Source organism: Bos grunniens, chromosome 11 (assembly GCF_055505025.1).
Source record: "Bos grunniens cultivar Pamir isolate PY7600 chromosome 11, Bosgru_T2T1.0, whole genome shotgun sequence".
Taxonomy (NCBI): domain Eukaryota; kingdom Metazoa; phylum Chordata; class Mammalia; order Artiodactyla; family Bovidae; genus Bos; species Bos grunniens.
This window is the reverse complement of record NC_141175.1, coordinates 94,014,477-94,041,670: the sequence shown is the minus strand read 5'-3', so window position 1 is coordinate 94,041,670 and position 27,194 is coordinate 94,014,477. Positions and strand designations below refer to the sequence as shown.

The 27,194-nt window shown below is 48.2% G+C and overlaps 1 protein-coding gene and 1 long non-coding RNA gene across 7 annotated transcripts; one reads left to right on the top strand and one right to left on the bottom strand.

Moving 5' to 3' along the window:
* Window positions 1–602: 602 nt before the first annotated feature.
* Window positions 603–27,194, bottom strand: VAX2 (ventral anterior homeobox 2). Of its 5 annotated transcripts, none has more exons than XM_086323814.1 (4): window positions 26,897–27,161; window positions 7,588–7,775; window positions 5,362–5,483; window positions 603–1,240 (listed from the first exon to the last, which is right to left on the bottom strand). In XM_086323814.1, the coding sequence occupies exons 1-4, from the start codon at window positions 27,132–27,134 to the stop codon at window positions 1,237–1,239; spliced, it is 552 nt and encodes a 183-aa protein (XP_086179940.1). In that variant the 5' UTR covers window positions 27,135–27,161; the 3' UTR covers window positions 603–1,236. The 5 variants fall into 5 exon arrangements, with proteins under 5 accessions (XP_086179940.1, XP_086179937.1, XP_086179941.1 ...); XM_086323813.1 differs by lacking the exon at window positions 603–1,240 and adding an exon at window positions 2,977–3,483 and having other exon boundaries at window positions 26,897–27,194; XM_086323811.1 differs by lacking the exon at window positions 5,362–5,483 and having other exon boundaries at window positions 26,897–27,194.
* Window positions 5,344–20,475, top strand: LOC147363561 (uncharacterized). Of its 2 annotated transcripts, none has more exons than XR_015135952.1 (3): window positions 5,344–5,538; window positions 14,047–14,141; window positions 19,943–20,475. It is a non-coding gene; the product is annotated as an uncharacterized LOC147363561 (long non-coding RNA). The 2 variants fall into 2 exon arrangements; XR_015135953.1 differs by lacking the exon at window positions 5,344–5,538 and adding an exon at window positions 9,982–10,131.

Genomic DNA, 27,194 nt, shown 5'->3' with positions numbered 1-27,194 from the left:
ATCAATGTCAATTTCCCAGTTTTGACACTAAACTGCAGTGTAATGGAAGATGGAACCACTGGGAGAAGCTGGCTGTAGGGTACGCAGACTTCTCGGGACTATCTTTGCAACTCCCTGTAAGTCTACAATTACTGCAAAATTTAAAAGGTTAAACAAAAGTGTCTTATTTAACCAAGAAAAAAATTTTGAAGTACTTCAAGTTGGGGTGTTTGTGATGGGCAGGTCCTTTAAAGCATGTGGGATCCTGCCTGGGTTTACCTGTGAGGCCCTCTCTCTGGCTTTCTGGATCCTCGTCTCATCGTTCATTGGTCACCCTCTCCAAGGACTTGACATTCCGCCTCTAGAGTACACGTTTGAAAGAGAAGCTTGCAAAGGGCAACACTTACCAACAAAAGCATGGATGGTGCTACCATGGGAGTTGAAACACCTGGGTGGGAGCTTGAATTGGGAGCAGGAGTCAGGTGGGCATCAGATTCCCCAGCTGTGAACAGGGCCCCAGCTCCTGCCTCTCCCGTCAGGGAGACCAGTAGCCTGATTACCTCCCCTGGAGGAGCAAGAGGGGATTGAGGCAGTGGCGTGCTGTGGGGACTCCATTTCCCTTCTTGTCATCGTTTTCCTTTTATTTCAGTGAGAGGCACACACACACACACACACTGCACTCACACACACGCAACGCTGTCCACTGGAGAGTCTCTGAGCTGGGGGGGGATGGGGCAGGGCGTGTGGCTGCCCCTTCTGTCTCTGGGCCCAGGAGGCAGGGGCGGTGCTGTGCTTGGGGACTCAGTGTCACGCAGGGGACAGAGACTTAAGCGCTGGCCTTCTTGCTACCGCCGCCGGGGCTGCCCACTCTCCGATCCAGCCGGCTATAGGGCTCGAAGGCCGAGGAGCCCAGTTCGTAGCCAGCAGGCAGGTCAAGGAGCGGGGCGGTGGAAAAGCAGAGCGCCGGCAGAGGGGGCGGCAGTGGGGGCGATGCCGAGGTCAGCGGGTTGAGGTGTGGGGAGGAGTTCCTGGGGTCACCCAAGGAGGTGCCCCTGTGGCCGGCAGGCAGGCCCGGTGGGCCAGGGGTCAGCGCCAGGAGGCTGGGGGCCCTGGGCACGGACAGCAGCCGGCCGTGCTCCAGCAGCCGCAGGATGTTGGAGGTGGCGAAGGCCTTGGACGCCGAGGAGGATGCCCGCTTCTCCAGGTCTCTGCTCTGGTCTTTCTTCTGCTTGGTGCGGCGGTTCTGGAACCAGACCTTCACCTTGGGGCGGAGCGAGGCGAGGGGAGTCCGCGAGGGAGGGGGACAGGCGAGCAAAGTGGGGACAGGGAGTGGGGGGAGCAGGGGTGCAGTGAGAGAGGGAAGAAGAGCAGTCAGGTTGTCGCCAGCATCTTCCCGCCATCAGCCTGGCTAGGCAGCAAGAGACCCTGGCCCCCCAAATCACGGGCACCCCTCCACGGCTAGCCACCCTGACCCCTGGATGGAGGGAGGGTGCAGGTGAGGTTCGCCTCTTGGCCCACATGCTTTTCAGTCTTAGCCACCCCCACTTCCTCCTATCTCACCTGCCCCCCACCCCTAGCCCACCTCTGAAGGGAGCTCCCTAGCCCATCTGGCCATCCCGGCAGCCCCTCCCACCCCATCACCTATAAGCACCTCTCAACATAACACTGAGTATAAGAGGACATGTCAGGATGGTGAGGGACACTTCCAATGGCCACACTCCCCAAACCGGGGACAGAGCAGTGCCAAGTACCCCACATCCTAAATGGAGCCACCAAAGAGCAGAGACCTTTCTCAAGGCTGATGAGAGGAGAACTTGCCCTCTGCCAGCACCAGGCGCCTGGCACGTAGCACTCCAACCCCCTCCTCATCTGCAGAAGGAAAGGAAGGCTGGGGGGCAGGCGAGCTCAGTGGTCAGTTCTGCGGGCCCCTCACGGTGATGGGATTTTTCTCTCCTCTCTGGGGAAGGACAGGGTGCTCCCCTAAGGAGGCAGGTTGGGAGTCCTGAGGAGGAGGGACCGACAGTTACTCCCCAGTTGGCAAGCCTGGGGAGTACCCAGATCCATGTCCCCAGGAGCAGAGAGGCTCCCTTGCTCCTGGCTGGGAGGTTCCGGAAGGCTGGCAGTTAGCTGGGCAGTGTGCCAGCAGGGGACCATGGAATGGGGGGCTGGGAAGTAGAGGCATGGAGAGACCCGCTGGTGTCCTCCAGCCTGGGAGGACAGACGGGATGCTGTAACTTGAAGGAGAGGTGGCGGGAGAGGAGCAGGGCCGGGAGGCTGGCCCGGCACAGGATTAGGGCAGAGCTGAGGCTGCTTGGGACGATGCCTACCAGGCCCCTGTGGGAGCAACCGACCCTCCAGCCAAGGCCTCTGGCCATAAGGCTCCTCAGGCCCTAAGCGGCCACCCTCCCTGCCCTCCTGGCCCCGGTGGGGGAGGGGTAGCACACTCCCCCCTCCCTTCTACAGACTTTCTAGAGGGCTCTTCCCCTGCACGTCCCTCCAGCAGTGGGTCATGCCTGCTCTGAGTGGAGGAATGGGGAGAAGAAAAGATCTGAAATACATATGAGTTGGATGTTTTCAACAGGATTGGACTGCTTTTCGATAAACGAAAGTGACCAGGGAGCTAGGGGATCTACCTGAGGTTGATTCCTGCATTCACTCACTCACTCATGCATTCAGCAGATGTGGACTGAGCATCCAATCCCTGGGTTGGAAAGAGTCCCTGGAGGAGGGCATGGCAACCCACTCCAGTGTTCTTGCCTGGAGAATTCCATGGACACAGAAGCCTGGTGGACTACAGTCCATGGGGTTGCAAAGAGTCGGACACGACTGAAGCTACTTAGCATGCACAGCACATGTGCCAGGCACTGTTCTAGGCTGCAGGATCCTTGCTATGTAGGGTGGGCAGGGTCGAGGGGGAGACAGATGATAAAAAACAAATACAAGCAAACAGGTGTGGCTGTCGGTGGCAGTAAGTGCTTTGAGCAGCATCTCAAATGATTCGTGGTGCGGAGTCACTTTTTAATGTTTCCAATCTGTTGTGGACCAATACTTTCGTAAAATACAATTAAAGTGAGTCATCAGAAAAACTGCTCTGTATGTTTCTAAACACGTACGCTCCATTTCTGCATTAACTTGGTATGCACAGACAACAGCTGTGGATTGGCACTTTGGCCACTCCAATGGAGAGAAAAGGGGCACCATAAGGAGAGGAGAGGCGGGGAGGCAGTGTGTTATCAGTGGGGTGGCAAACACGGCCCCTCTAAAGAGGTGACATTTGAAGCTGATATCAATGAAGGGCAGTCAAGGAAATAGGACGACTCTGCCAAGTCTGGCTGAAGGATGTGACTGTTGGTCACACTGGAATTTGACTGCTCCAGGAAGAGGTCCTGCCAGATTCTTGGGGACGTGGCTCTGTGTGTCACTGTAATCCTTTCCCCTGCTGGGAAGTCTTCTGGGTTCTCAGCCAGGCACCACCTCCAGGGACCCTTGAGTTTCAGTTCTCATCTTTAAGATAAGGACAAAAATACCTGGGTTGTGGCAGAGATCAAACATGAAATCCCTGGGGCCCACACTCGTGTGAGGTGTACTGCTCATCTTCCCTGTTCCTACCTCTGACCTGGAGGGGGAGGACAGACTCAGAGGCCATGGTTCCTTCCCTGGGGACCCTGAAGATGCAGCAGGAGAGAGATTGACCACTCCCCGCAAACACAGGGCAAGTAGGCACGAAGGGAGCGGCAGCAACAGGGCGTCAGCCACCACGGGGAGCTTTCACAGGGGCTCCTGTCCTATCCTGTCCTGGGTGTAACAGGGAGGGGAGGGCCTGCCTAGAACAGCACCTGGTACGCAGCAGGCAGGCAGTGATATATTTGCCCAAAAGTATCCACCTGCCAATGCAAGAGACCTAGGAGACTCGGCTTTGAGGCCTGGTTGGGAAGATCCCCTGGAGGAGGAAGTGGCAACCTGCTCCAGTATTCTTGCCAGGAAAATCCCATGGGCAGAGGAACCTGGCGGGCTACAGTCCATGGGGGCACAAACAGCTGGAAACGGCTGAGTGACTGAGCACGCACGCACATGCATGGGAGAACATGCTGAGAATTCCAGCCATATAAACCTGGCAAGTTAATTAGTCTCTCTGAGTTCAACTTTCTGAAATGGGAGTAATATTACTCATAAAGTCATCTTTTTTTTTTTTTTTAGTGTTTTGACTGCGTCGTGTGGCCTATGGGAACTCAGTTCCCTAAGCAGGGATCAAACCCACGCCCCCTACAGTGGAAGCCTGGAGTCTTAACCATTGGACCACCAGGGAAGTCCTGAAATTCAGCTAACTTTTTATTAAAATTAGATGAATTAATGAATATGCCTGCTTTACATTTTGAGCATGTAATTTAATTTCTGTGTGCCTCCATTTCCTTCTCTTTAATATAAAAATAATAAAGAGCCATTCTGTTGTACTAAAAAAAAAGTACACTTAGTTTTTGTCCCTGGTTCTTGGTCCAGAGCCTTTTGAGGTTCATAACCAGCCCTCTCTGAGCGCACCTGAGTTTATGCTAATGAGGTGACTCAGGGTGGACCCCTCGTTTTAGAATGGGGGTTGGTCACAGAAAGACAAGACCTGTAATCAGAGGGTTGGAACTTTCATTCCCTTCCCTCCAGAAAGCACAGTGAGGCTGGAGACTGGGTCGTAAAGACTCTTGAACGATGACGTTTCCTCCATGTATTCTCCCCTCTATACCTGGTTCTACGCATCTCTTCTGTACGCCTATTTCTGAGTTGTATCCTTTATGATGGGGTTTCCCTGATGGCTCAGTGGGTAAAGAATCCACCTAGCCAATGCAGGAGATGCAAGAGACGTGGGTTCTTCCCATGGAGCAGGAAATGGCAATCCACTCTAGTACTCTTGCCTGAAAAATCCCAATGGACAGAAAAGCCTGTTGGGCTCTAGTCCAAAGTGGTCACAGGGAGTCGGAGATGACCTAGCACAGCATATATGCATGCATCCTTTGTAATAAATACCTGTGTAGAAGTAAATAGAGTGTAAAGAGTTTTCCTCAGTTCTGTGAGTCATTCTAGCAATTTATCAAATCTAAGGAGAGGGTGTGGGAACCCGCGCTGTATAGCTGGTCATAACCTATAGCGTGGGTGTTACCTCCAGGAGTTAAGGTCAGACCTGAATTGAGTTGTATTGTCGGACTCCCAGCTGGTATTGGAGAACTGGCTGCTGTTGGTGTGGGAACATACCACATAGTGTCAGAAGTGGTGTCAGAAGAAAAACCTTACACCTGTTCTACGAGCTTGTGGTGAGGACTAAACGAGTTAGAACACATCGAGCACTTAGAACAATGCCTGGCACACAGGAAACTCTCAGTGTTAGTAATACTGTACATTGTCTGCCGAACTCCAGGACCAGGGGAAGAGGCAGGAGGCTGGTGAGGACAATCAGCTGGTTGAGGGTTCTCTGCGGGTCCACGGTGTGCCGAGTTGTGTGCTGGGCTCCCCAAGGAGGCCTGAGGAGCAGACATGCCCTTCAAATACATTCTTGTTTTGGGGAAATGCATACAGGTAGGTGCCCACCACACCACACCACACTACACCACACACACACACACACACACACACACACACACACACCACACTTTACAGGTCAAGCCATGTAGAACAGGTCTTGCAGTGATGTCAAGAAGCCTGAGGAAGGCTTCCTGGAAGAGAAGGGACTTGGCTTTGACCTTAAAGAACAGATAAAGGTGGCCTGTACTGGCAGGGCAGGGAAGGATGAGGACTGAGGAGGAGTTGCTGGCCTGGGCATCTGAGGTGCCCTTGCGAAGAAAGTTTCAGAGGGGGAGTTGGGGGGTAAACTACGTGAGGCAAAGGGAAAGTAGGCTAAACAGGAGGAGGACCCCATGCCTACACCTCAGACCCTGGTCTGGGGGGTCTCCCTGACTCCCTCTACGAGCTCTGTCCCGCCTGGCCACTGCAGGCCTCCTGGACAAAGCCTGGCTGTCCAGCCCAGCTGAGCTCAGCTGGAGGGAGGGCCCAGCCGCCCCAGGCCACCTGCTGGGCCATTTGGGACTCTACAGGGGCGGCTTTCAAGACAGCAGCCCTCCCAGCCGCAATCCTGACCTCACTGCCGGGTGGGGTGGGGGTGCCAAGGCCAGGGCAGCAGCGGGCAGTGTGAGGAGAGCCTCCCCCATCCTCCCCAGACCCATCTGCTTCCTTCTCCTCTCCTTCCTCTCCTCTTCCCTTCGTGCGCCCTGGTTTGGCCCTTTTGATACATTTATTGGTACTTCAAGCTCTTTACCTGTAGCTAGACTTAGAGTCTCTGAGTCTTTTTTTGACAAGCTCCAGCATGGTTGCCCAGTATACAGGCAGCATAAAGGGGCCAGATTGCTTGTCCTAATCCTAGTTCTGGAACTTATTCGTTGTATGACCTTGGGCATAATAACCTCTCCTGGGTAAAATGGGATATTCCTGGTTGCTACAATCACAGGGTTGTAGGGGTTAGCAAACTAACATAACTAACTTGGAACAGTGCCTTGGCACAGTAAGTACTGGGGAAGTCTTATTATTATTACTACCACTTTTTTGTACCACCACCACTGCACGGCACACCCTTACAGGATTTTAATTCCCAGACCAGGGATTGAACCCAGGTCACGGCAATGAAAGTGTGGAGTCCTAACCACTGACCCCCAGGGAATTTCCCACTACTACTGTCATTATTATTTAGATCTATTAGTTTGAATAATACCACTCCAATACTTTGGCCACCTGATGCAAAGAGTCGACTCACTGGAAAAGACCCTGATGCTGGGGAAGATTGAGGGCAGGAGAAGGGGGTGACAGAAGATGAGATGGTTAAAGAGCATCGCCGACTCAATGGACGTGAGTCTGAGCAAACTCTGGGAGACAGCGGAGGACGGGGAAGCCTGGCATGCTGTAGTGCATGGGGTCACAAAGAGTCAGACACAACTGAGTGACTGAACAACCACCACCACCAGTCTGAAATGCCTCCATTCACACAGAGTAGGTGCTCAGTTTACAAAAGTCTTTCCTTTGGGTTGGGCAGACCACTGCTAAGTGCTAAGCCCTACCTGGGTGAAGGGGGAGTTCAGACCTTTTCTCTCCAACAGGAGGTTCTAAGGCTCACTGGGATGAAGGGAGGATGGGAAAAGGCCCAGAATGTGGAAACAAGAGGTCCCCAACCCCCATTTGTAATGCCTCATCTCTTTCCTGAACCTGTGCTCCCAGCAAGCCAGCCCTGCCCCATGCCTTTCTGCAGGCTCCCTCCTGCACCGGCAAACACCCTCTTAAGCCACTCCCTGCATCTTGAATGTCTCTCTCTCCTATCTCTCTGGCCTTTCCCTAAATTCCATCCAAAGGGCCTGATGGATCCAGAAGTGCCCCACTACCCCACCCCCACTGGCAAATGCCAACTTTCTCTTGTCAGCACTGTGTTTATTTGCTCTGGTTTACCAGTAACTTTAAACCTTTCCCTAATAGATGTCTGAACTCCAAAGCTGGGTTTCCGGGCAGCAGCCCATGGGCCTCATACCCCAGGGCGCTCCTGGACTGCCAGGGTAGCGGTGGAGCAAGCTGGCCCTGCCCTTTTACCTGGGTCTCGGAGAGGTTCAGCTGGCGGGCCAGCTCAGTGCGCTCACGGCCCACCACGTACTGGCAGCGCTGGAACTCCATCTCCAGGCGGTAGAGCTGCTCAGCCGTGAAGGATGTGCGGGTCCGTTTGGGCCGGTCCAGGTCCAGGCCCTTGGGCAGGACAATTTCTCGGATGGTTCCTTTGGCATCTGCAGGGGTCATGAAAGGAGGCAAATTAGTTCACTAGTTAAGGATGTAACCCACCAATGAACATCTTAATTAGAGGCTGTGTGGGACTTCCCTGGTGGTGCAGTGGTTAAGAATCTGCCTGCCAATGTGGGGGACACAGATTTGATCCCTGGTTCACAAAGATTCCATATGCCTCAGAGCAACTAAGCCTGTGGGCCACAGCTACTGAAGCCTGGGCACCCTAGAGCCTGTGCCCCACAACACGAGAAGCCATCACAATGAGAGCCTGAGCATTGCTACTAGAGAGCAGCCTCTTGCACATAGCAACAAAGACCCAGTGCAGCCAAAATACAATAAATAAATAAATTAAAAAAGAGGTAGCATGATCAGATGGGAAGCTCCTCAGTTCTGGGCCGGGCCGTGTGACCTCTGACAAGTTGCTTACCCTCTCTGGGGCTAGCCTCCTCAATCACCCAATGCAGTACGTTGTATCTAATGGGTATATGTATGTGAATGGGCCTCAGTACAAACGTCAGGTTTATTATCCAGCCTGGGCAGAAGGGACTCACTCTGTCTCAGCCAGGGTTCTCTTCCTTGGCAGAATAAGAAACAAATGTAAAGAGAAAATACCAAGTCCTCAAGAGCAGAGGAAAGGATGGTTTAGAATTGGACATGATCAATCAGATAAGGCTTACTGGAGGAGATGTCCAGAGCCAGGTCTTAAGCCCTGTGGGTGTGTGTGTGGTATGGATGGGTGCTCTCTCTATCCACAGACTCTCCTGGGGTCCCTGAAGAGGCTCGCTGTTGTAGGGTGGAGCTGGGATCCCCAGGAGGAGCCTGAGGACCACTGCCACCACATCAAGCTGCTGGGGTGCCTTCCAGAGGGGGAGTTTCTGCCACTCCCTGTGTGCTGAGTCCTGAACAGCAGGGCCACCATCCTGGTCCCTGGACCAATGTCATCCATGCATGGCATCTCCAATATTTTGAAGCCTATTTAAGAGAGGTTGAAAACATGCAGCTAACATTTGCCAGATAGTTCCACTTAAAAAAACTCAGCTAAAGCAAAATTTCCTGGAGGTGGGAGGGAGGATTTTAAATATATATATCAGCCTTAAGTACAGAGGCAAAGATGATCCATGTTTGAATCACACACACTGATGGCTTCAAGTCTAGTTATTAGAAAAGTTTATGTCAAAAATTAGAGTGTGGAAATATGCACCATCAAATTCCACATGTGTGCTCACGTCCGACTCTTTGCAACCACATGGACCAAAGCCCACCAGATTCCTCTCTCCATGGGATTCTCCAGGAAAGAACACCGGAGTTGGGTGTCATTTCCTACTCCAGGAGATCTTCCCAACCCAGGGATCCAACCCGCATCTCCTGTGTTTCCTGCCTTGGCAGGCGGATTTTTTTTTTACCACTGTGCCACCTGGGATTTACCAAACCCGCCCCGCCCCCCACGCATGCTGTTGATAATAATAAAGCTAAACTCACAGTAATTTGCCATTACAAAGGAAGATCAGGCACAGGTAACAGTGTTGTAGGAACTCCACCCCTCTCCAGAGGGCATACACAGTGAGAGTTTGCAATATGGTCAGAAGCTTTAGCAGCCTTGGCCGCTCATAGTAATAGCTGACGCCTCTGCAATGCATGCTCTGGGCCAGGCACCGTTTTAAGTGCTTAAAGCTTCCCCATGTCTCAGTGAAGTTGGAATTGTGATTATCCCCATTTTAGAGATGGGGAAATGGAGGTACACCTACCTAAGATCATACTGACAGTGTTTAAAAAACTCTAGAAACACCTTCATTTTACTTGATGAATACCCTCTTTTAGTAATTCTTAGTGATTCAATTAATAGGTTATAGTGAAGAGATAGGTTATAGACGTCATGGGTAGAAAATGGAATCCTCTGACTGGCTCATCATTGCCCTGGAAGATGTAGGAAAGGAATTGCATTTGGCAGGTGCTGTCATGAGGCTCCTTGTGAGCCATAAGACTGCAGAACCTAGTTTTAGAATCCCTGTTCTAAAGGGTGAAACTGAGATCTCTCCCTCCAAGTCCTGTAGTATATTTTATGAGACTGGTTCTGCCTACCTCCTATTAGGGCCAGTTAATGTTCCCTCCTCCAGGATGTACTTTATTTGGTTGCATTGGGTCTTAGCTGTGGTGTGTGGGATCTTAGTTCCCCGACCAGGGACTGAACCCGAGTCTCCTTCATTGCAGGGTGAGTTTTTATGCACTGGATCACACAGGGCAGTCCCACTCCAGGGCGCACTTTGGCTCTTCATAGGCTCCTGGCTCGGCTCACAGGTCATACCCCCAATCTCAGAGGTTCAAACACCTTCGTGTTCTCAGTCAACCATCAAGGAGAAGGTGAGCCTGGGGATGCAGTCATGGCCCAGAGGCTGTCCTCCCCCAGCACTGGGCTGGCCTTTCTAGGGCACTGGGCAGGACGCAGCACAGGGATGGGAGCCTTGCTCTCGGCGGGTTGGTAGAATCCAGCTTTTTGGGACAACTCAAGCTTCCCCCCTCCAATCCTTTCTACATTCAAAATGGGGGGTTAATGTTTGTGGCCCCATTGTGACTGGGTCCCCTTTGCTCAGGTTCTAGTGTTTCCAATTGTGAGATCAGGCTCAGAACTTTCCTCACAACACCCAATGAACCCATCTCCAAAGGCACTGATTTTTATTACAAGTATCTTGGGGGGTGTGAAGAGGAGAAAGGGTGATGGATGTCATATATGGTGCTGGAAGCTTCACATCCTCTTCCGGGTGAGCCTCTTGGAGCCCACCTGAAGCCCTGAGCTTGCTCCTGACCACTGATGTCAAACCATACAGCCCTTCTCCTCATTTCCTCCTTGTAGGGGAGCTAAAAGGGGCATTCCTGCCTCAGAAAGCAGCCGAGGGCAGCCCTCCTCCACAGGGCCAGAACAGGCAGCAGCATGGAATAAGCACCTTAGACTTGTCCCCAGATATCCCCAAAGTGAAAGTCGCTCAGTCATGTCCGACTCTTTGCGACCCCTTGGACTGTAGCCCGCCAGGCTCCTCTGTCCATGGAATTCTCCAGGCCACATACGGGAGTGGGTAGCAGTTTCCTTCTCCAGAGGATCTTCCTAACCCAGGGATCAAACCCAGGTCTCCCGCATTGTGGACAGATTCTTTACCTTCTGAGCCACCAGGGAAGCCCAAAGGGCCGTACAAATGAGCACGTGAAGAGAGGTTCAACACCACTCGCCGTCAGGAGAAAACAAATGAAAACCAGGAGAAAAATGATTAGAGGAGCGAAAATGAAAGAGTGAGAGTGCCAAAGGCTGGTGAGGATGCCAAGAAACTAGATGCCGCGTTCATCGCTGCTGGGAATGGAACATGGTGCAGCCACTCTGGAAACTGACTTTTAGGAAAGTTTCCTAAAAGGGTAAACCTATATTGACCATGGAACCCCGTAATCTCATTCCTGGGCATTTAACTCAGAGAGATGAAATCTTAGGTTCACATCACACCTACAGGGGGATATTCACAGCAGCTTTACTTGTAAGAGCTCCCAAATGGGAACAATCCAGGTGTTCCTCAATGGGTGAATGGATAAACAAACTGTGGTACAGCAATGCCTATAGACAGACACAACAATTTGGATACATCTTCAATTAAATTACACTGAGTGAAAAAACCCAAGGCAGTGCTTCAGATTATGTACGGTATGATTCCATTTATATTACATTATCAAAATGACAAAGTTGTAGAGGTGGCTAACAGATGTGCTGCCAGGGGTTAGGGAAGGGAGACTGTGACTACAAAGGATGATGTTTCTTGGTGGCGTCAAAACAGTTCTGAATCTTGATTGCCGTGGTGGTTATATGGATCTGTAAGTGTAATAAAATGTCACAGTACTATATATAAAGAAAAACGTGTATGCAAAAAATGGGTGAAATCTGAGGAAGGTCATGAACCTGGTTAATTATATTGAATTAATGTCAATTTCTGGATGTTGATCATGTATTATAGTTAAATAAGATGTCACCATTGTGAGAAGCTAGGTTGTGTTGCAGGTATATAGGGCTTTTCTACCATTTTTGCAACTTCTTGTGATTCTCTTACTATTTCAAAATAAGACATTAATAACAACAACAACAACAACAAAACATGCCCAGAGGTTAGAATGATGTTTCGTCACAGAAACTGACAAATCTGTTTGTGAAAAGAATACAATAGCAGCTCCTCAAGTGCCTCTGCATTTCACTCATAGTTTGTAAGATGATTTAGAATGATACATAAATAAATCTTTGTCATTTCAAAAGTTATGCAGTTATTTTAGTGTTTACTAGAACAAATTTAAATCTACGATTTTACATACTGAGCATGAAGCCAAAAGTAGACATTTCATTTGAAAATATAAAATATTCTTTCCACAAACAGATTTGTCAGTTTCTGTGACAAAACATCATTCTAACCTCTTGGCATGTTTTGTTGTTGTTGTTTGCTAAAATATTAAGTAAATAAATGAAACATGCATATAATAGAAATGGTAATGGTGGGATTCAAATTACTGAATATTGGGAAAAAAATGAAATAAGGAGTATACAACTAGAGCCGTGTATACAGAGTGACAGAGTTTATGATAAAGGGAACGTTCTATATGTCTAGTCTCTCAATGCATTTAAGTAGATTGAGGACCATAAATTATCCATTTGGAATAAAATTAGGTTAAATTCGTGTCTCACACCATAAAGAACAATGTTTCAAATGGAATAGAGAGCAAATTGTAGACTATAAAATGATGAAGGCATTACAAGAAAATATAATAAGCAGTTTTTTAATCCTAAGCTTGGGAAGAGTTTTCCAAGCAAGATGCAAACTGGGACTGTAAAGGAAAAACAAAGGATGTTATTCAACTATATTAAATCTAAAACCTTTATATGATAAAAGCATCAAAACCAAGATAAAATACAAAATACACAATTGAAAATCTTTTTTAAAAGGCAAACAAATAATATCCAGAATATATAAAATACAATTAAAAATAATTATTTTTAAAAGGGCAATAGTCTAATAGAAAAAATGGTCAAGTAATTTTTGTGAGCTATTCACAGAAAAGATATCCAAATGGCCAATAAATATGTGAAAAGATGAACATAGCTTCACAGTAATCAGGATAATGCAAGTCCAAGCAACAATGGATAATTTTTTATCTCCCATAAGATCGGAGAGACATTAATAGAAGATTAATAAAGCAAAGATGCACTGTTGGTGATTCTACACTCCTGTGAACTGCTGGTAGGACCATAAATTGTCACAATCTTTCAAGGCTGCAATTGTCAAGTTTATAGAAGCACATAACTATTGCCCCAGCAATTTTATTTTAAGCATAGATTCATGTGCTCCAAGGTATACATCAGGATATTTGCTGCGGCATTGTTCAAAATGTTGAAAATCTGAAAGCATCCTGAGTGTTCCCCGTAAGGGATACAGATGAACAAATGATGATACATTCATGCCATTCATATTTTATAAAATACCATGTAGCTAAAAGAATGAGACAGTATCCATATAAATTGACATTAAGTGAAAGAAAGTAAGTAGTACTATCCCATTTCTGTAAATAAAACAACTATGTATATTCAACCACTCAACATAAATGTAAAAAATGTTAGTTGCTCAGTCGGTCCGACTCTGCAAACCGCATGGACTGTAGCCTGCCAGGCTCCTCTGTCCGTGGGATCCTCCAGGCAAGAATACTGGAGTGGGTTGCCATTCCCTTCTCCGGGGGATCTTCCTGACCCAGGGATTAAACCTGGGTCTCTTGCACTGCAGATAGATTATTTACTGTCTGAATCACCAGGAAAGCTGTAATAAATGCCTACTATGTGCCAAATAGTATTCTTGTGTTTGAGGATATGGAAATGAGCAAATTTGACAAGGTCCCTGTTCCTGTAGACCTTGTACTGGGGAGAGAGACAGATAATAAATTAAAAAATGAATATGTAGAGACTTCCCTGGTGGTCCAGTGGCTAAGAATCCTGCCTTCCTGTGCAGGGGATGTGGGTTGGATCCCTGGTCGGGGAACTAAGATCTCATGTGCCGTATAGCAACTAAGCCTGAGTACTGCAACTACAGAAGCCCACACACCCCAAGGAAGACCCAGTGCAGATAAAACCAAACCAAAACAAAACCAAAAAATCTAATACGTAACGTAATGATAAATACTGTGAAGAAAATAAAACAACGGGATGTTTCTGACCTTCTCCAAATAGCTAACATCCAATAGTCAGTGTTTCTGTGCTTGCTGTTTTAGCTAGGACCAGCAGAGGAGACCGCTCATCAAAGTCAAGCTAATGGATAAACCAAGGATGCTGCTTGCCAGTGTTTCCAGTTCTTTCCAAGCACACGGTAGGATTGCATTTATTTTCTGCCCTTTGAAATCAGATATGGCCACACGATTTGTTTTAGTCAAGAGGAAGGGATGCAGTCACTTTCAGGGAACATGTCAAAAGCCAGGTCTTGATGTCCCACCTCCCCTTCTCTCTGCTGGGATGGTCACAGAGGCAGAAGCCAAGCTGGAGCTTCATCAGCCTGGGTTTCTGAGTACCAAGACAAGCCCCTACCCACTTGTGATGGACTTATCAAGTGACTTAGAAATATATTTCTTTGTTAAACCTCTGAGATTTGAGGTTGTCCGTTCAGCAAAATCTAGTCCCTCCTACTGACAGAGCCCTCTTCCCTGAATTGTTGCTTTTCTAGGTGGAGTTGTGTGTGTTGGGGGCACCAGGAAGGAGGGACAGCTTAATTCCAGGGCCTCTAGGTGGGTAGGGTCTTGTTAGGGTGAAATGCATGAGTCTAAGCGGAATGAAGGCTGAGTTTTGCTCTCCTTCAGGTCTCCTCAAAGAGGGATGAGCCTCAGGAGTACCAGGGAGAGTGAATTCCACCCAAAGATCCTTTGCCATGGGAGAGGTGGTGACTCCTGCCTGATTACAGATAGCTAATGCTCTTGACCTCCAGCACTAAAAATGACCCTCTCCCGCTACCTCTCCCAGTAAACCCCCTCAAAGTCCTACCCAGACTTCATCCAGGTAGCACCCAGGTAGTTCCTTTACATGATAAGCTGTTAACACATTGATTTTTAAATGTAAAAATGTCCTCTCTGCCTTAATCTACAAATGAAATCTAATCACTATGAAAATTCCTTATAAAAAAACCTCATTCTCCAGTTTACTGGAAACATTGAAATGGAAGAAGAGGTGAGGAAAAACGTGCAAGAATAAGGATAGAATTCTTGCATTACTGTCACTGCAACATATATTACAAATCTACAGCAACTAAACTGGTGACGCTGGCACACGAGTTATGAAGCAAATCCACGCCTATATGAGGAACTGCGATATTATCAAGATGAAATTTCAGATTAGCTGGAGGAAAGACAAGATTACTCAAGACCTGGCTTTTGGACAGTTAGTGCATCATCTGGAATAAAGACATTTATCTCACAGTGCATGCAAAAATATATATAAGATGGATTAGAACTTTAGATTTAATAAATAAATCTCTGAAAGTGGAATAAAAACACTGACGAGTTTTAAAAAATAAATAACAGATTTGAGTACCTAGAGAAAGAAACTGCGGCAGGATGAGAGACAGTTAAAACAAAAGTAACAGATTGGGAGAATATTAATAATACATGCAAAACAGCCTAATGTCTAGTTCACACACAGCCTTTATGGTCTAACGAATAAAGTCAAGCAGTCCAGTAGGAAACTGAACAAATTATATGAAAGGGTTATTAAGAGAAGAAGAAATCCTAGTGGCTAATAAATATGGAAAAATACGCTCAGAGGGACTTAGAGAAAATGAAAGTTAGAATAGAAAAGAGATAAATTTTTTTTCAGATACTTTATCAGACTGGGAAAATTGTACTGGCAAAGGTGAACGAAAATAGGTTTTCTCAAGCTCCATTGGTGAGAATACAGGTGAATAGAGGAAAAGTTTTTCTTGAAGGACAATTTCACAATGCCTAGCTAAATTTAAAAATGTATAGTTCTTTTGTTTCAGAAAATTTACAGAGGTTTCTACGCCAGAGAAATATTGTGTATTTCATAAAGAGCCACTGTTCGTAGCAGTTTGTAGGAAGGGGTGGGAGAGAGGAAAAGCTGAGTGTTTATCAATAGCAACGCTGCTGATGAAGCCACAGTAGAGGCATGCCTTTGGCTGTTATGTAGGCATGAACAAGAATGAGGTGCATCTTCATATACTGACCTGAATGGGTGTCCATCATATACTGCTACGTGAAAACACGTTCGTGTGTACAAGCCCAGTGCTATAAAGAACAAAAGGTAAAAGCAAACTGTGTGTGTGTGCGTGTGTGCTTATACCTATACAGAATTAAACCTGGCAGGATGGACACCTCTCTCTTCTGTTTACTCTGTGGAGTGGAAGCTGGTCAGGAAGCAAAGAGTTCCCCCATCTTACTTCATGTACTCCTTTATTATTTGGTTTTGCAAAGACTGTCACAGTCTCTGCAGACTATTTTAGCAGTGTGCAAAAAATCCCACTTTCATAATATATAACTTACATATTTATGTTTTCAATTACTAAAGTAAGTCTAGGAGGTTATATCTTGGGAGTGAAGTACCTTGGGTGGGGTAAATGAGTTTTCAACTTTCACTTCATTTCAGCCTGAATTGGTTTTATAATTAAAAGAATATTTTATACTTCAGAAATAAAAAGACATGAGAACAAAAAATAAAAGACAAATTATAAACTCAAAAATTGTAACATACACTGAATTTTTGTAACATAAAATTAAAGAGTATTCTAAATATATATAACATGTAATATGTGTAATATTGTTACCTTTGGTTGGAGAAGAACTTCCTAGTTGAGACCTAAAACATACAAGCCCAAAAAATTTGAGTCAAAAAAAAAAAAAAAAAAAACCCAATTCACAGCAAGGTTAAAAAAAGAAAAAGAAGAAAAAAGAATGAAAAAGATCTGGGGATGTTTGCAACACATGTCACAGAAAAAGGGATAATTTTCTTTCTATATACTAAAATATGTGTATATTTGTATGTTTACATATGTTACATATATGTTATATATTTATGTAGTCTATAAATAGTTTACAACTATAAAAAACAATGAGTAAGTCAATAGAGAAATGGCTAAGCATATGAATGAAAAATTCACAGAAGAGGAAATAAACATGAAAAATAAGTATATAAAAATACACTTAACCTGACTAGTAATCAAAAACACCAATAAAACAAGATTTTTTTTCACTTAAAAGATTTTGCTCTAAAAGACTAAGTACATCCTGGGTTGGGAGGATATGGAGGAGAAATGGTATGTTTATACACAATCTCCAGGAATATAAATTAGTACATTTTGGTGTTTAGAAATATCAATCATAATTTTAAGTGTATATACTTGGATTTTAAAATTTCACTTCTAGGAACTTACCCTGTAATTATATGCATACCAGATATATGTGGAATGATGTTTATTATTTTAAAATTTTTATCATAAGAAATTTCAAACATACAAAATAAGAGAGAAAAGAGAAAAAGAGAGAGAGAGAAAGTATAATGAATTGTGATATGCCTATCCTCCAGCTTCAACAATTATAAACTCAGTAACAATCCTAGCTCTTCTATCTCCCTATAATCTTAAGCAAATCCCAGTCACCATATCTAGAAACATTTTTATCCAGAAAGATTTTTATAAATGTTTTTAATAAATCCTTTTATAAGTATCTTTAGAAAACAATCACAATACTACTGTCACAATTAGAAACATTAACAACCATTCCTTAATATAATAAAATGTCTCACTTATTTTCATATTTTTCGTATTGTCTCATGAGACTTTTTAATAAATCTGTTCAAATTAGGATACAAAGCATTGAAGCATTGTTTGTAATTGTGAAAAAGTAGAACCATCCTTAATATCCATCACCAAGGGACTGGTTAAATAAATATTATTGTATCTGCATAATATAGTATTATGCAACTGTTAAAAATAATAAGGCAGTTCTAGATTGAAAGGTATCTATTAAATGAAGAAAAGAAGTTTGCAAAAAAACCCTCTTGCAATCTATAACTTATTTATGTTTTTCAGTGTCTAGGGAAAGTTTGGGAGATTGCATCTTGGGAGTAGAAGTGTATTATGTGGGGGAAATGAAGAACTTGCAACTTTTACATGATATAGCAAAATGGCACGGATTGATTTTGTAATTAGAAAGAGATTTTATAGTTCAGAAAACAAAAGACATCAGAAAAAAATTAAAGGACAATTTATAACCCCCCAAATTGCAACATATATTGAAAGCAATGAACCACTGTCCACAATACAGAATTTCTACAAATCAATAAGAAAAGGAATATTTGAAAATTAAAATGGTCACATGAAATGAATTAATAGATAGCAGAAGAAATGCAACTGGCCAATAAACATGAAAAGATGCTCAACTTCACTGATAATCAAAAAAATAAAAATTAAAATGCCACTGAGGAACTTCTTAGCAAAGATGTGTAAGATATATAATCTCTAATATGGGGAGAGGACAAAGGTGGGGGTCTAAATTGCTAAACTTTTCTTCCCCTGAAAGAACAATTTAACATCTATCAAGATAAAAAGTGTGAACTGTGAAAGCAAGACTTGGGGATACAAGCACTTTCAGGCATTGCTAAGGGGAGTAGGTACCATCTTATTGAGGACCCTTGGGCATTATCTTGCAAATTACAAACACAGGTACTCTTTGACCCAATAACCTATTTTCAGGAACTTCTCTGACAGGTAAGACCCACACATGTGGAAATGACCAAGGAACAAGCATATTTAATGTAGCATTGTATATAATAACAGAAGATAAGAGAAAAGCTAAATGTCTACCATTAAGGCACAGGTAGTATAACATACATTCTGGTCTACCCAGTCTCTAGAAATGGAATACTATGCATTTGTAAAAAAACTAACAGAAGTTCTTTATACCCTAAGATACATTGGTAAGTGAAATTAGCAAGGTGCAGGAAAATATATATAGATACCACCATATGCATAACAAGCAAAAGGAAAAAAAAATAATGTACTGGCTTACAGAAGCATAGACATGATTTGTAATAACATATTGGAAGGCAGTAAATAATGGCTGCCTTTGAGCCCAGTGGGAATTGGAGGATGGGGAAGAAGGATGGGAAAGAGATTTCTCATGTGTACTTAAAACAACTTTTTGATGTTTGAATCAAATGAATCACTATTTTAAAATTAAAGGAAACACATTGAAAATTTGTAGAGTGTACCTCTTTTTTTCCACATGAGTTTTCAATCAAGCTTTTAATGAAAAGATCATAAAATAACAATATCTCATCACTGTACATTAAGACTGCAGGCTCTGAATGGAGAGATCAGTGACCAACTTTACTATGACACTGGAGGGCTGTCCACGTGCAGCTCTGACCTGAAGCAGCAATTCCACTTCTAGGAATTTATCTTTAGGAAACACTCAAGGGCTCAAGACGTGGGCATTGGGAGTTCATTTCTCAAGCTCTCAAACTTTCCCCAGTAATTGAAAAAAATTAATATGTAAGTTATATATTACAAAAGTAAGATTTTCTGCAAATTGCTGTTTTTCATTTGATAAAATTTATTCAATAAATATCTTTCCATCTAGAAGTGCTTCATTATTTTTAACAACTGCATTATGCAGCTATAATAAAATTTTATTTAACCAGTCCCTTGTTGTTGGATATTTAGATTGGTTTTACTTTTTCACAATTACAAAGCTTCGATGTACCGGAGGAGAACAACAGGAACATCCTTCTAGAGGATACGAAAATCTGCTTTCCTCCTCCAGAGGAGTACTGAGCAGAAAGGGAACAGTGTGAAATGGCTGAGCGGAAAAGATGACCTGGGGGTGGGGGGGCGGAGGTGGGGGTTGAAATTTTTTTTTTTTTAATGGTAAGTTGCAAGACAGCTTATGTAATGTGTATATAAGAGGGGAGAAATCTACTGAAGCACACCTGAAACTAGGAATGGTGGCTATTTCTGGGAGGTTTCTACCGCCCCCACTTTTTTTAAACCTTGAGACCGTATTCCTTTTTTTTTTCTTAATTTTTTTTTTCCATGTGGACCATTTTAAAAGTCTGTTGAATTTGTTACAATAATATTTCTGTAAAAGTTTTGGTTTGTTTTTTTCGCAGGCCACCAGGCATGTGAGATCTTAGCTACTCCACCAGGGATGGAACCCGTATCCCCCCTGCATTAACCACTGGACCACCAGGGAAGTCCCCATACTGCTTTTTGAATTTAAATGCTCTACCTGTTTTGTTCCCATCTATTTTGTGAGCGTGGTCTTACGTTCTTCGCTGGGTGTCTTCCACCCGTCGAGCCCTGGCTGCCAGCGCTCTGCGGTGGGCGGTGGGGCAAACAGAACATAACAAACCTAACTTTAATTACCCCGTTGTTTCAAGCTCCAACCAAGGAATTGGGGCCTGTGAATTGGGCGGGGAGAAGGGGCGCAGATTTACCTAGTTATTAATATTTCCCTGGTTGGCTCTGCAGCGGAACCTCCCCCAAGCAGCTGAGGAGAACCGGGAGGCTCACTACCGCCCTCCGGGCCCTGCTCTTGCCCGGCCTCCTCGTCCAGACGCTGCCTGCCTCCAGACTGCCTCCGCAGCCCTGGGGACCCAAAGAACGAGTAAAAAGAAGAACGAGTAATAAGAACCACATTTGAGCTTTTTCGGGTTTTATATTTCCGTGGCCCCCGAAGTTGACGATTGCACAAAATTCCAAAAATAGGGCGCCGTCAACTTTCTATTTTAACAATTATTCTGTGCTCTGGCATCATCACCATTTCATGTAAGGAACGCCTTTGTAACGTCAAAGAATGAGGTCACTGCAGCCCAGACGTTCTTCCCCGGGAGGGGCGTTGCGGCCTCCTACCTAGTGAAACACGAGGTTGGTTTTGCTTCCTCTAATTCATTCGGCAGATATTTACTGAGTGCCTACTGTATGCACACGGAATCGTCTGGAGAGATCGCTAGGGTTTGGCGGGTGCGGTGTCTACCTCCTACGTGGTGCCTGCGCGGCGTCTAGGGGACCCGGCTCCAGTACCCTCCTTCCTTGAGTTATTCGCCTACGTCGCTCCCTCGTCACTCAGGCCCTGCCGCCACTCAGGCCCTGCCGCCACCCCGGCGGGCCAGGAACCTCGCATGTCCCCGCTTTCCAAATGGTCTCTCGGTTGGCCGTCAGCGCCAGCAGCCCTACCATGTTGGTCTGGCACGTAGTTGCTCAATCGCTCAGTCGTGTCCGACTCTCTGCGGCCCCGTGGACTGTGGCCCACCAGGCTCCTCTGTCCATGGGGTTTTCCAGATAAGAATGCTGGAGTGGGGTGCCATTTCCTACTCCATTGGCACATAGTAGGTACTCGTTAATGTTTGTGGAATCAATCAACTAGCAAGCGAAGGGCAAGATGATGGGAAAACGTGGGTGAGTTGGGTCAGAGGATTGTACTGGGGTTGGGGGTGGCAGTAGCGTCTCACAGTCGCGCCCCCTCCCCGCCCCATCCTTGACCCGCCGCGCTCGCAGCCCTGGCTTTTCCAGGTTCGCCCACTCTTCGGCTTTGTAGGCCAGATTGCGTCCTGGCGCCACCTCTTCACTGCCACCTTGGCACCCCTAGCTGAGACCCTCCAACCTCCCCCCTCCTGGAAGCGGACGGAGCGGGGCAAAACAGGCGCGCAGACCACCCGGGTCCCGGGGATCCTGGGTCGGCCCACTCGCCCCGGCGTCCTCTGTCAGAGGTTTTCACACTGGGGTACGCAACTCCGCGGGCTGAACTGCCGGGAACCGCTACCCACTTTCCGAGGAGGGTCAGGCCGATCTTTAGTTTATACTAAGCAAACAGGAAATAAAGACAAAATTCATATGCTTCCTATACCGTGCCCCACTTCGCCGTCCATTTAAAATACAAATCAAAGAGCGAACTGAGAGGGAGCTTGGGTTGGTTACTTTGGCCCCAGACTTGAGTCGGGGTAATTGAGGAAATGGCGTCGAGCCAACGCGAGCCTTAGAAGCCCTGTCTCGCTACGGGGGTGCGCAGTTTGTGTGGAGACTCAACGTATTTGGTGCGGCCGAACAAAAGTCCAGGGACGCATGCTGCAGCAGTCCGCTCCCTCCTCTCCAGATCCCAGTACCCACCCACTGTCCCAGCCTCCCTGCCCGGCTGGGTCACCCGGGGACCACCGAGAAGCTCTGACCTTTCAGGCGCGCGCACGCGCGCTCGTGTGTCTGCTGCGCGCGGGATGCTGGCCACGGGTCCACAGGCGCCCGAGTTCAAGAGACCACCCCGGGCGGCAGCACTGGCTGAGAACCCGAGGAGCCCCGGAAGGCCCTTCACAGATCCCAGAAAATGAAAGTGTGCCCGCAAGACCTGCTTCTGCGTGTGTGTGTGTGTGTGTGTGTGTGTGTATGTGTGGGCCGGGGGGGGGGGGGGGGTGGGGTGGGAGCATGAATAACAAGTAAAAAGTAAAGACTCAAAATGATAGGGTCCACAGACCGGCCTTGAGAATGTGCGTCCTTCGGCCAAAAACAAAGCAAAATGAAAAACATGACAAACATAAAACGAAAACAATCCTAGGAAAATAAAAAAGAAACCTAATACTCCCCACAAGCTCCCAAAATAAAACTAAAACCAAAACCCCCAAAGCACAATCTCCTGCGTGAATCATTTAAAGCTTTCAACCACTGCCTGGGAGGAATGGTCCCAGTTTTCTCTTAACAGACTTAGGTTGAGGCTCCAGTCCCAAGGTCTGGTGCCCGGAGGGCCCAGACACAGGAACTTGCCATCCAGCGGCTCCTTCCAATAAACACTCTGGGTCACCGACTCCATTGCCAAGACACCCCATCTGGGGGTGGGGGGGTGGGGTGGCAGGTGTGCCCTCGTGGAGCTGCCATGCCTTGGGTGGGGGGTGAGGACGCTTGGTCCAGGTCGAGTCATCCTGGGTCCAGGGACTGCTGTAAATCCAACTGGAAAGCAGGTGATTCTGGTCAACGCTGAGCCCAGACCTGGCTGCAGAAGGGGTTTGTCTGTTCCCTGGGTTGCTACTAGCTCAAGCCCCCAAAAGGCTTGGCCCCTTGCCCAGCATTTTCAAACATGTCTGCAGCGTCCACGGCTCTGCCTGGTGTATGCCATTGTGCTATTTCCACCAATACATTTCTGCAGCGCGGGTCCAGTACTGCCCTCAATTCTCAGGGGGCTAGACGCCGCTAAATTCAATCACCCCTTGCACCAAACTCACACCCACAGAGGGAATTGTTCAGCCACAGCCAGAGGCCCTGGGCACATCCATCAGGATCCCAGGTGAAAACATTTCTGCTAGTGGGTATTGGTGCTGCAGGGGTGAGGGGGGTAGTCATTCACTCAGTCCGAGGATTCCCACAGCTTTCCTGTCCGCCTGTTACCAGAGGAGGGGTGCTGAGTCAGGCCCAGGGTGTCACAGGTCTCAAGGTGCAGGACTGTACTGGGGGCACCTCTGAACTCTGCCTGACTCAGGCCTAGGTGGCAGTGCAGAGTTGAGGAGGCCCAACTGGGGTTTTGAGACTGGCAGGTCAGAGGGACGCTTTGGGTGAGCTGGGACCAGCTCTAGGCATTGTTCATAACATCTGCTGGGTGGGTGAGGCTGGTGGATGGCCATTCCGGGATCTGTCCAGAAGCGTTGCTGAATTGACTCCGGGTCCATGTGAGAATCATCTAAGTGCATCTGAGTGTGCAGATATGAGCATGGATTGTGAGGTTTGGGAGTTTGGGGTGAAACGTGTCCCCACTGTTTTGATTGCAGGGATCCCGGCTCAACCGAAAAGGCAGTACCACTCAGGCTGCAGCGAACTTGGAGCTGCGGCTCTCTTTCTACCTGCTTCCTCCCCGTGGCTTGTCTTTTCCAAATGTTAATATAAAACAAAAGGGTTTCCCACCCCTTTCCCTCACTAGTCAAAGGGCTGTGCATGCAGAGGTATGGGGCAGCCAAAGTGGCTTTAGGGCCCCTGTGGACGCCTAGCTGTGTCCTCAGTGGAGTGTCTGGTGTGCCTGTTGTGCACACCCGTTATCTCGGTGCCTTGCTTGTGCCCGTGTGTGGCATGAAGCGGCCTCCATTTTGAGGCAGGGGATGTAGCAGGTCGGCCTCCCTGGCTCCCTGACCCACATTTTGCAGAGGCAGGGAAACTTCGGTGATTGGTTGTGTGAGGGTTCCTCGAAGGGGATTGGGGAAGGCCGTACTGTGTGGTCTGCAAGGTGGCATTGGGCCTCCTTTCGTCAGCCAGTCCTCATCCCCTTGGCTGCTCACCTCTGAATGCTTTACACAGCCTTTGGGGCCAGGGGTTGCGGTGGGGGAGGCCTCTGAGGAACGAGGCCCACGGCCTGAAGCAGTTTTAGTCTCCTTGGAGCTCCCACCCCTCTCATTCCACAGAATATTTATGGAGATCCCGCTGCTTGTTTGGAGTTTTATAGACAACATCTCTGACCCTGAGCACGGCACTCAAGGGAAGAGCTATGCTTTCTTCGTACAGATGAGGAAACTGGGTCACAGAGAGGCAAAGAAACTAGTTCAAGTTCAAAGGGCTGTAAGACTTGTATTCCAAATCAACTTCACGTAATTCCAGCACCAAGCCTTTCTCTTATTCCTCTGCATCTTGGGACTCCCTCAACAGGTCTGTTACTTTGGGGTGGAGCCCTCAAGGGAGCAAGGGCAGAGTGGGAAGGAGGCAGAAAAAAAGACTCAGAGAAAGAAGGGCTCTTTCTCAGAATCTTCACCCAGCCAGCAACTTAACAATGGACATGCTAACTGCCTACTCTCCCCCATTTTATGGTTTCCTCCACGGGTACTTTGGGAGGATAGATCCTCGGAGGTCAAGGGCAAAATGTACTGTCTGTTTAGAGCACACTGGAGGGACATTCAGCGAGGGACCAGGGTGCCCTGAACTTCCTTTCGCCAGTGCAGGGCCTTTCATCTGACAGAGCCTCCGCCCTGGGCCCAGTGGGGCCCGGAGTGACGCAGGTGACTCTGGCTAGGAGGGATTAGCGGTAAAATGACGTCCCTGATATCTGAGGCCTGTAATAACCTCCTTGTCGTTAAATGGAAAAGGACAGAGAGATTTATGTAGGCCCTGCATTTACCTTTTATTTCTTTTAAGAGAATAAGTACCTCCTCTGTGCTCTCTTTTCATTATGTTGTCTCAGTATAACGGTGCTGCAGTATTGCCCACATGAATTTGGAAAACTGCAGATAACAGTGCACACTAGCTGCCCTGCATCCAGCAGGGGGTCCATGGATTGCTCCTGGAGTGGGTGGGCTCTTGGAGGGTATCATTTTTGATCCTACCTTCTATGACTCAACATCTGGGAGTTATCTGTCATCGCATGCAGACACAAAATCTATTCCATCTGCCTGGAGTTAGAGCAGAAGGAATGGTAGGTGGGCACAGAACCACAACTGTTCAGGCAGAAGGAAATGAAAAACCCACAGATGGAGTGTGAGGTGGTGAGTGTCCTTAACCTGGGAATGTGGGTTTAGGAGGCTGATTTTTCTGTTTCTGGAAGTCTTGCAGATTTCCTTAAGGGAACTCCAAACTGGCTGCTAATGCCTTGTACACAAGACACCCCACAGTCTATGGAATGGATCTAATTTAATCCCAAGTGCCCAAGAGGGCCACACACCTGTTGGAATCCCTGTTGGTTGGGGACCACCTCCCCATGCTCTGTCCTTTGACCCCCAGAGCCTGACCCAGAACGGCACTGAGTGACTATACCTGGCCTGGAGCTTCCTGTGTTTCCTGAAGACCAGGGTCCCCAAGTCTGTGTCCAGGATGGCCACCAGGCAACTTCACACTGGGCTGCCTCCATGCTGTACCTTTAGCCCCCATTCCCAGAGTCACCCAGACTCAGCAGCTGTGGGGAAGCTGTGAGCGACCAGGCCAAGATGTTTCTGTCTGTGTGTGGGTAGCTCACACACAGCCCAGTCCAGATCAAACTCGGGGGTCCTAGTGCTGGTTTCCCTTCCCTAGGCGGCGGCCGAGGAAATCAGCTCCGACTGATTTCTTTCTAGGCCTTCAAGCTCGAAAGAGAAGCGATCAAAAAGAAAGGGCAAGAAAAAGGCAGCGGGATTAACCGGGGGCAGCTGTTACCCTCGAATGGCCTCTTTCCGCTGGGTCTCCCAGTCCGGGACTCTGGGACGGTGGGGGAAACAGACCTCCGGTTTCGCCGCGGCCTAGGGACAGGCTTAAGGCAAGACCTCGGAATCCCCTTTCTTCTCCTATCTCGCTGGGCGAGGCCCGGATCCGGCGAAAGGCGAGCTGGGCGTCAGGCTGGCTTTAGGGGCCGGGGAAGCCGCAGCCTCGCAGCGAGGAAGCCAGGAAGAGCCGGGCACTCGGATTCTTGCAGGAAGGGAAGGCGGGGAAGGCGAGCTCGGCGGAGGGAAATGGCCGGGAAAGAAGAGAGGAGGGCGAAGGGCGAGGGAGAATCGGTGAGACGCGAGAAGCCAGGCCGTGAGAAGGCCGCGCCGAGAGCCGGCTGGGCCCAGGCGCCGCGAGGAAGTGGGAACCGCGAGAGCGAAGCCCCGGCGGGCGAGCGCGGCGCACGCCGCCCTCTGCGTTCCGGTGCCGTCTCCCGGGAGCAGCCCATGCGCCTGCGAGGCCGGGACCGGGAAGCGGGGCTGGGAGGCGCCCGGCAGCTGAGCGGAGCCGGGCCTTCTCCTCCCGCGGTTCCGGGCGCTGGTCCCTCCTCGCCCTGACCCCGCGGAGCGCTCGTGACGCTTTTCTCCGCACCCGCCGCGAGGGTCGCGGGGCGGGGACTCGGCTCTCCTTATCCCGCACTCGCATTGCGGCCCCCGCCACGGTAACCCGCCCGGGTGAGACTGGAGAGCTGAGCATCTCAAGGCAGTGAAACGGGGATCTCTTCCGTACCGCTCGCCGCTTTGTCCCCTGCACTCAGCTCAATGTCCAGCACACAATGGACGCTCAAAATAATGTTTGCTGAATGAATGACTGGACGACGATCGTCTGAATGAATATAGGACTTGGGAGGTGGAGGCTGCAGGGAGCTCGGAGGCCCCGGTGAGGGAAGGGAGGGGAGTCCAGTGGGCTAGGGCTTCGAGCCGTCCCCTTACCTCGCACCAGGATGCGGCGGCAGTGGTCTGCCTCGCCGAGCCCCGGCTGCCCGTCGCGGTCTGCGCCGCTCTCCCTGGAGCCCGCAGGGCTGGAGTCGGAGGTCCCGGCAATCTCCCTGGGGCTGCGGCCGCCCGCATCAGCGGTCGAGTCTTCTGCTCCGCCGCCGTCCCCGCCGCGCCCGCTCTGCGACTCCCGGCGTGCGGGGCCGCGGTCGCGCTCGGTGCCCCCATCGCCCATGCCGGCCGCCACCGCCGCCTCCGGCACCGCCTGGCCAGCCTGGGCTGGCCAAGCCCGCGC

What these genes read in the sequence shown, in the direction of transcription:
- VAX2 (XM_086323811.1), bottom strand. Translation starts at nt 27,134, where the DNA reads ATGGGCGATGGGGGCACCGAGCGCGACCGCGGCCCCGCACGCCGGGAG. An exon ending in CCGCCGCATCCTGGTGCGAG is followed by an intron (nt 7,776 to 26,896) that starts GTAAGGGGACGG and finishes TGACCCCTGCAG; the next exon opens with ATGCCAAAGGAACCATCCGA. An exon ending in TGAACCTCTCCGAGACCCAG is followed by an intron (nt 1,241 to 7,587) that starts GTAAAAGGGCAG and finishes CTCCGCCCCAAG; the next exon opens with GTGAAGGTCTGGTTCCAGAA.